The 9,127-nt window shown below is 34.8% G+C and overlaps 2 protein-coding genes across 2 annotated transcripts; both read right to left on the bottom strand.

Moving 5' to 3' along the window:
• Positions 1–1,228: 1,228 nt before the first annotated feature.
• Positions 1,229–1,966, bottom strand: LOC113315030 (histone H2B.3-like). The gene has a single exon (XM_026563340.1). It carries the CDS (start codon positions 1,895–1,897, stop codon positions 1,448–1,450), a length of 450 nt encoding a protein of 149 aa, XP_026419125.1. The 5' UTR covers positions 1,898–1,966; the 3' UTR covers positions 1,229–1,447.
• A 196-nt stretch (positions 1,967–2,162) lies between these two features.
• Positions 2,163–6,467, bottom strand: LOC113315494. The gene is made up of 5 exons (XM_026563768.1): positions 6,270–6,467; positions 4,148–4,176; positions 3,187–3,889; positions 2,689–2,813; positions 2,163–2,229 (listed from the first exon to the last, which is right to left on the bottom strand). The coding sequence occupies exons 1-5, from the start codon at positions 6,465–6,467 to the stop codon at positions 2,163–2,165; spliced, it is 1,122 nt and encodes a 373-aa protein (XP_026419553.1).
• Positions 6,468–9,127: the final 2,660 nt, after the last annotated feature.

Genomic DNA, 9,127 nt, shown 5'->3' with positions numbered 1-9,127 from the left:
TACTCTAATTCCCATTGAGATTCTGTGTTCTGCTTTAGAACTTCAATATACAGATGCATATATCAACAAGGTTTTCGTTACATAGCTCCTATTTTAGTTTCACCTGGAACAATGGGACTAAGATCACTAAGCCAACTCTTCTTGTATGAAAGAACGCCGAGAGTATATCTGCTATATAACTAAGTTTGGAGCACACGACTTTTAACTGTTTTACACTTACATGTGATTTGCTAAGCTTAGCAATGCAAATGTTGGTTCAAAATTTTGGGGCGTTAGAGACCAGAGAGTGCAAGACAGAGACTGTGCCGTGCAACTAGTAGATCCACAGCTACCATATGTCTGCCCGAGTTAACTTATACAACTAACTTAAGCTCTCTCAATAACTGTAACTAACCTATCAGTAAAACTGAGAAGGCAAAAATGCATAAGAATAACAATTTACTATTTCCTATGAGGGGACGACATAGCTACTCAGGCAAACTAAACCCCCAGACTTTTAACAAATGATGACAAATTAACAAATCAAGGAGGATCAGAAAATACCTTGCATTGCATTGTCCTCAAGCAAGTCTCCAAGTTTCTTTCTTCTTTATCAAAATGCCAACAAGCCAGAAGAATCGCAAGCCCCCACACTAACAACAGAAACTGACAACTTACAAAGGTTTTGATTTTTCTTTCCCGTCCAGTTAACAATTACAGCTTCCATGTGAATGAATTTTGAATCAAATATTAAGGAAAACACGGAAACTTTACATTTTCAATTAAATTTGTGTGCCTTGAAAACAACTTCAATTAGATTTTACAAGAAAATGTATGTACCTCTTATAAACACCATCACAGAAGGATCCTCATCCATAATGCATCCCCATCTCATAGAACCCACTTCACAGCATCCAGAAGAAACAAAAAGCCAAGGAAATTGCATCCTCACAGTTAGAAAGAAATCGACCTACAAAACCTTTCTATGATTGTGTTCCCCATCTAAGTAGTCAGGGACTTGGTTGAATCTCAATGCTGCAGATTATCTAAAGTTTGGCTTAAGAATAAGCTAAGGCCACATGGTAAAATAACCTGACACATCCCATTTTACTTTGAATGTGGATGGCTAAGCTGAAATAACCTTAAAGCCGCTAGCAATTCACTAGTCCTTAGCAAAAATCCAACCAATGAAGCCAATAAATATTTGGGTCAATTTAAATGCAACAGAAATAAGTATATGTAATTCGGATTCAGAATTAACAATGGGTTTCAATTGATTCATTTCCAAAATCTAAGACATTTGATTCCACATCCAAGATATTGAATTTGAAATTGATTACATCCTTCCGAAGATTGATAAGACTACTAATTACATATTTGAAACCATAATTCCTAGAATCGAAACCACTAGGGACAAAATAACAGAAGAAACCCACAATTTCTAAAACCTAAAAAGCAGCAAAAGCAATTAAGAACTTGTAAATTTGGTAACAGCTTTGGTACCCTCAGAAACAGCATGTTTAGCCAATTCACCAGGAAGAACAAGACGAACAGCAGTTTGAATCTCTCGAGAAGTGATAGTTGGTTTTTTGTTGTACCTTGCTAATCTGGACGACTCAGCAGCAAGTTTCTCAAAGATATCATTAATGAAACTGTTCATGATTCCCATTGCTTTGCTTGAAATACCAATATCAGGATGGACTTGTTTCAGAACTTTGAAGATGTAGATCTTGTATGTCTCAACCGATTTCTTTGATTTCTTCTTCTTCTTATCTGTTGATGAAGCATCCTTGCTTGGTAATTTCTTCTCAGCTCTGGGTTTCTTCTCTGCTGGTGCTTTTTCTGCTTTCTTTTCCTCGGCGGGTTTCTTTTCTGCGGGTTTTTTCTCTGCTGGTTTCTTCTCTGTTTTCGGCGCCATTTGATCGGAAATTTGGACGGAAAATGAAATGTTTTTCAGAGATAGAAAAGAGAGTAAAGGTAGTGTTTGGTGTGAGATTGAAAGAAGAGAATAGGGTTCTTTATATAGGTGCGCTAGTAGAGTATGATTGGTGCGATTTGTTTCATACGGATCGAAAGTAATCACCGTTGATTATGGTGAAGGTACTTTTTTTCATACGGATCGATAGTCTTTACCATTGATTATAGGGGATGTACTTTGTTTCATACGGATCGACACTGTACTATCATACGGATCGATTTGCATGTGGATCGATAGCGTACACCGTCGATTGTTGTAAAGGTAATGAAAGGCTGTGATATTTCATCAGAACTAAAAACAAAAACAAAAAAAAGGAGGCCGGTTTGGAGTTTTGGTTTTGTTCTTCTTGGTTGGTGACAAACGGAGAGGGAGGAGCTCGGTGGCTGGAGGATTGGCTGATACGGAGATGAAAGAAGACCACGCTGTGTAGTTTTACAAGGGGGTTTAATCTTCTTCCCGTGAATCTTTTATTATCATTCTTGTTGGGTTTTAAGAAATCCATAATCATGTCTTGTTAATTATTTTGTAAGTAGGATTTTTATGGTTAAAACCATTTTAAGCATAGACCATTACGAAATAAATACGAATTAATTTGGTATTTGCCAGATGAATGAGGGTTAAGAGTGACTCCCTGAAATACTACATCATACATATCCTTCCATAATACCCAGATTCCAATCATGAGTAAGAATAACCATCTGTCTTCTAAAATTGAGTAATTAGATGCAAACCAGCTAATTACCCATTCAGACACAGAATTGCAGTCTTCTGAAACAACATCAATATTTATATTTATACCCCTCCAAACTGCTATAGCATGTTTGCAATCAAAGATAATATGTTCCATGTTTTGACACTGTGACCACAAATGTCACAATGAACATCCAAACAAAAATTGTACAAAGCCCTCTTACTCTTAGTTGCATTAATGCCTCTGATGCATTTCCAAGCAAATAACTCGATCCTTTGAGCTAATGGACAACTCCATAATGCTTTCCATACCTTTGAGTTAATAATGACACCATTGGTCTGAGCTTCACTATTATTGTAAGTTAATAGTTTGTAAGTGCTTTTAACAGTGAATTTCCATCTTTTGAGGGTGGTCATAGCATCAAACAACTTATCCAGGATACTAATATTCCATTGATTTGAATCTGGTAAGTATAATTCAGCCACATCTTCATAGAATTTGTAGTAATCATTAATAAGGGAAGGAGGATGAGACATACTAGGTATCCATCTATCTTTCCAGATTTTGATTTTCCTGCCATGTTAATCTCCATGAAGTAGTTATCCTTTACAATATTTAATCCTTTTGTAATTCCATTCCAAGTATAAGAACAATTTTTTGCTGAGATATTTTGATGAATTAACTCACGACCTTTAAAGTATTTACTACCCAATACTTGAGACATCAGACTGCTTGATTCAATACATATTCTCCATGTAATTTTTGTGAGGAGAGCCAAATTGAGTTTCTCTAGATCTCTGAAAGCTAAGCCACCAACTTTTTTAGGCTTACGAATATTGACCCATGCTATAGAATTAGAACCCATGTTGTTGTTATAAACCCAGAAAAATTTCCTCTCAATAAAAGTTAACTGCTGAATGAGATTATTTGGAAGCTTAAAAGTACCCATTTGATATACTGGGACAGAGTTGAGAACATGTTTTATCATTGTTCCCCTTCCTGCTTGTGAAAGAGAAGATTTTGACCATGCAGAAAATCTGTGCTCAAAATTTTCTTTTATGGACTTGAAAGATTCTTTTTTTGAATGTCCAAGAATTAATGGTGATCCTAAATACTTCTCCTTAAAACTCATAATTTTAACACCAATAACTTGTGTTAAAGCCTCAACTACTTCAGGCTTGGTCTTCTTACTGAAATGAACTGCAGACTTTTCAAAACTGATTACCTGTCCAGACTCAGAGCTAAAATTGTGAAGCAACTTCAATAAATTATTAACTTAAGGGAAATTTTCTTGAGTAAAAATCAAGCAATCATCTGCAAATAGCAAATGAGCAATGGCTGGTGAGAGATAATCCACTTTAATACCAATAATGTACTTATCATGTTCATCATTGGTGAGATGTCTTGAGAGATATTCCATTGCTAAGAAAAAGAGATAAGGTGAGAGTGGGTCACCTTGTCTAATACTTATTGTGGGATGAAATTATTCACATGGATACCATTCAGCATGACTGCTAATGAAATAGTGCTGATACATTGAAATATGAGATTACAAAAATCATCAGAAAAACCTAAGTGCTTAAGAACTTCAATCAAGAAAGATCATTCTAATCTATCAAATGCTTTAGACATGTCTAGCTTCAATGTCATCCAGCCTGTTTCTCCTCTTTTCTTCTTCATAGAATGAATAATTTCTTGAGAAATCACTTTATTGTCACTTATTAATCTTCCTGAGACATAAAAGCAGCCTGAAATGGTGATATAATTTTCTCCATATAAGGCTTCATCCAGTTAACAAGAACTTTAGAGATTATTTTATAAGAAGTGTTGCACAAACCAATAGGCCTATAATCAGTACCACAAATAGCTTTCTTCCTCTTTGGGATCAAAGAAATATAAGTCTTGTTAATTTGCTTGAGGATATGTTTGCTTTCAAAGAATTTTTTCACCATCAAGCATACATCTTCACCAACTATTTGCCATTGACTTTTATAGAAGCCTGCTTGGAAGCCTTCTAGACCAGGGGCCCTCCAATTTTCCATACTTTTGAGAGTATTATGAATTTCATCATTTGAAGGGATCCTTGTGAGAATAGCATTATCTTCAGTTGAAATAATAGAAGGAAGAACACTGTATAGACTTTCATCTACAACTGGATTTATAGAAGTACTGATATTTTTGAAGTGAAGGGTCAAGTGACTTGAAATTTCTTTCCTTGTTTGTAACCACTTATTATCATGATTTTGAATAGAGTCTATATTGTTTCTAGTTTTCCTTCTATTTATTTTAGTATGAAAATACTTATTGTTATTGTCCATATCTTTGATGAAATGATCCTTTGAATTCTGTTGATAAAATTCACTTCTAATCTATGCCATTTTCTTAAGCCATTGTTGAGATTGATTATTTCTTCTTTTTTGCTTAGATATGAAGGCTGCTCTTGAAGAATGCTTAAATATTTTTGCAGACTATCTGCAGTTTGATTGATGTTACCAAAATGTTCCTTGTTCCATAATGACAACTTTCTTCTGGTAATGTGCAGTTTGATTACTAATAGATAGCCTGGTGAACTATTGATACTAGAACTCCAAGCATTAGCAATAACAGTGCTACAAGATTCATCATTCAACCAAGTTAAGAAAAACTTCAAAGGTTTCCAGCAACTAGGGATAGTGGCATATGTAACTAACATTATTGGACTATGGTCACTTCCTACTTGATTTAGATGATATAACTTATTGTTGGGAAAATTTAGACACCAGTTAACATTGCCTGTAACCATGTCTATTCTATATTTCTTTGTTCCAGTACCCATGTTGTTATTGATCCAAGTGTAATTCTTTCCTACAAACCCGAAATATTCTAAACCACATGAAGAAATAATGATATTATACATACCATAATATGTTGAAGATGCATTAGTATCGCAATCAACCAAGTGAAAATTTAGGTCTCCTAAAACTACCCATGACTATTATTTTTACTACTAATAATTTGAATGTACTTCCATTGTTCTTTTTTCCTAGAGAAGTTTGAGTAACCATACATGCAAGTTAACAAGAATTCAGGTTTACTGAGATCATCCTGAACTAAAACATTAAACATGGTATGAGTAGTATCCACAATGTTACAACAAAAGCCATCTTTCCAAAGTAGCACTAATCCTCCAGAAAGACCTTGAGGTTCAACGTAAGCACTATTAAGGTATTCAAAAGGTTTTACGAGTGACACACATTTATGACTGCTTATTTTGGTCTCACACAAGAAGATGATATCTGGATTTTGGGTCTTAATTAAGTCGCTCAGATGATTCCTAGTTTCAGATTTTTTGAACCCTTGAACATTCCAAGAAATTATTTTCATATCCAAACCTGGAAGTAACAGGATGATTATGAATTTTATAGTATAGAATTGAGTGAAACTATTATGGCAACTCAGTTGTGTATCAATGTTGAGTTTCTTAACTATGTGCAGATGTTTGAAAAAATAAATAAAAGTCAAAAAAATACCAATGACTAAATTAAATTTTCGTGCTTGATGCAGTATATGATAGAAGAATAACAAAAGTTAAAAAGTGATTTTTAAAAAGAGTTTAAATGAGAACAAATTTTTGGGTTTTACCTGACTCTCCATCTGTGAGGCTTGTGTTGGATTATCTTTTGCAGTGAAAGATAGTGAAGTTTGAATGTCCTTTTTGTATACAGTGGTATTACTGACAGATTTATCGCCACTTTCAGCCGCAGAGACCCTAAACCTTTTTTCAAGCCTAATATCTTCATTAACTCCTTCTCTTTCACCTTTTTTGATCAGGAAATTCATATTAATAATTTCTCCATCCTTTATGTGTGGGTGGGGGGGGGGGGGGGGGGGGGGGGGGGGACGAAAACAACATTCTTCACAAACTCCTTTTATTTGCTTTTGGAAACAGGAGGAAAGCTTGTTTTGATAGTAGATATATTCATCCATATCATATTTGGATTACCAAAAAAGTATGGCTTTTCATGAGATTTTTCTAAATAATTAACTACATCCTTACAAGCAACTTCGCGGTGCTTAATAATATAACACTCAGGACAAATATCAATGGGCTGCCTTTCATAAAAGAATTTAATCTATTTACTAACATCTACTTTAGTAATAGCTTTAACACCTCTCCTCATAGGGTCTGAGAAGTTAAAGAAAATATAAAATTATTTGCATGAAGAATCCTTGCTTGAAATGGAGCGAAAGGGTGGGGAGATCTCACAAAAGTGAAGATGGAAAGACAAAATAAAAATAAAAATAAAAATTGATCTATATCTATATATAGATATACAAAAATAAAAATAAAACTTGCATGAGTTTAAATAATTAGACCTACACACCGTTGCGACTTATACTCACAATATTAGAATAGCTAGGGGGCGTCTGGTGAAGACCGTACCTGATAGATAAGCTAGTAGAAGGGAAGTCTTATCGAGTGAAGAGCAACTAAATGATGCCCAAAACTTGGAACTTTAGCAACTTGGAAATAGTTCAATATTGACTATGAGATGCATATTTTCGATGTTGAATCTATTCACGCCTCATAAGGTAAGCTTAAACGATTTCTCAATTTGTTTAAAGTAATCGTATTTTCTAGTCCTACAACAAATGCACAACTCACATACAAATGCAAAATTCATAAACTAATACATGACCCACACACTTCGATACTAGCCAGTTCGTTTAGCAATAACCCTCGCATAACTAAGATCGGACACAAACTTCGGGCATACTAGCCAGAGCAGTTAAACAATAGATCTCGCATGATAGCACTGATTCTAACTTGGCTTTGATTAGAGGAATACTTTCAAAAAATATTCCACGGTCTTAGTTAACACTTGCTCAAATTTGCGAGCAAGCGAAACTGGTTTAGCGCAAGCTGAATAATATCAAGGACCTTGTTTCAAGGGCAATGGAACCCCATCTCAAGGAAGTGAGAACCAAACCAACTTGACTTTAATTAGAGAAAAATCCTTGCACGGTCTTAGTTAATACTTGCGCAAATTCGCGAGAAAGCTAAACCTAAATCGGTTCGGTGCAGGCTCAAAAATAGCAGAGACCTTGTTCCATGGGCAATGGGAAAAAAAGTTTTATAAAGAAGTTTTGCTGGATCAGAAGCTAAATCTACAAACAAAAAAATTATAGTGAATATAAAATCGCATATAAAATTTATCAAAGGTGGAACGAACAAAAATCATTTTGCGAAGAAGCTTTTATGGAGCAAAGTGGAAAAAATTACACAAGGAAGCATTGTCGGAGAAAGAGTTACAATGAAAGAAGACAAAAGAAAAAAGTCACACACACTAACAAACCAATTCGCGAAGAAATTTTGATGGAGTTAAAAAAATATAAAATTATTTGCATGAAGAAGCCTTACTAGAAATGGAGCGGAAGAGTGAGGGGATCTCACAAAAGCGAAGATGAAAAGACACAATTTTTTTTAATATATATATATACAAAAAAAAAACTACATAATACGAAGATCTCAAAGGTATGATTCTTATATTTTACTTCATGTTCCCCTCATTATGTTTGATATATAATGAAGCATCACTCGAAGAACATTACTTATCAATCTCTCAATGCATGAGTAGTTGTGATATTTTACAACCATCTAAAAGGTGTAGATCACGATTCATTATTGGAACATCAATTGGAGGAGTATATTAATACAACATCATACAGACCTAAGCACAATGGTCTATACTTTACAGAAAAAGTACGTCAGTTTTTTCCGAACTATGAAGTTATACAACAACTACAGTACGAGCAGAAAGTATTCCGTCGTGCTGGCATCTACGACCTCAAATCACAAGTGAAGACTTAAGTCTTGCACTCATCGCAAGCACAAAATCTCGTCAAGTTTTGCGCCAGTGCAACCACGAACTTTTGTCCCAAAAACGAGATAAATTATCCAAGAGACGTGCCAACATATATAGTAGTCAGTGCAGTAGCTGCCACAACGGAAAAAAAAAATAATTGTACTGCAAGCAAGAAGACCTGTTACATCTGCAAACACATAACTTGAAACTCGTGATATAATCATCAAACATCGTTCATATTTGACTACGGAAAACTCTCGTCCAGTAACACCAAGTGCAACCTTATTTGCAAGCAGACTACCATATCGTTTCAGCAGGTATCTTGGGGGCGTCGGAGTACAACTATAAAGCAACTGATCCAGGACATTCTTCTTAATCCACCAACAATTTCGGAATTAAGAGGGGGAGATGTTTGGACCACATAAATATGGAACTGGATTAATAGGATCTTTATCCCATTAGCCTTAAACAAAAACATTTAATTGGATCATGGGTTGAAGCCTAAATCCATTAAGGGTTAAAAACCTAATCTGTTGGCCTTTATTAAAGGTGACTAAATTCATTGTATCCTAAAAAGTGAATGAATTTGTTGATGGTTAGACCAGGCATAAATTCAAACCAGGAAGTTATAAT

Source organism: Papaver somniferum, chromosome 10 (assembly GCF_003573695.1).
Source record: "Papaver somniferum cultivar HN1 chromosome 10, ASM357369v1, whole genome shotgun sequence".
Lineage (NCBI taxonomy): Eukaryota > Viridiplantae > Streptophyta > Magnoliopsida > Ranunculales > Papaveraceae > Papaver > Papaver somniferum.
Note: the sequence above shows the minus strand (reverse complement) of the source record. Positions and strands in the feature narration are given on the sequence as shown.

What these genes read in the sequence shown, in the direction of transcription:
- LOC113315030 (XM_026563340.1), bottom strand. Translation starts at nt 1,897, where the DNA reads ATGGCGCCGAAAACAGAGAAGAAACCAGCAGAGAAAAAACCCGCAGAA.
- LOC113315494 (XM_026563768.1), bottom strand. Translation starts at nt 6,467, where the DNA reads ATGAATTTCCTGATCAAAAAAGGTGAAAGAGAAGGAGTTAATGAAGAT. An exon ending in ATTAGCAGTCATGCTGAATG is followed by an intron (nt 3,890 to 4,147) that starts GTATCCATGTGA and finishes TCACAATTTTAG; the next exon opens with CTCTGAGTCTGGACAGGTAA. An exon ending in GAAAGATAGATGGATACCTA is followed by an intron (nt 2,814 to 3,186) that starts GTATGTCTCATC and finishes TTGTGGTCACAG; the next exon opens with TGTCAAAACATGGAACATAT.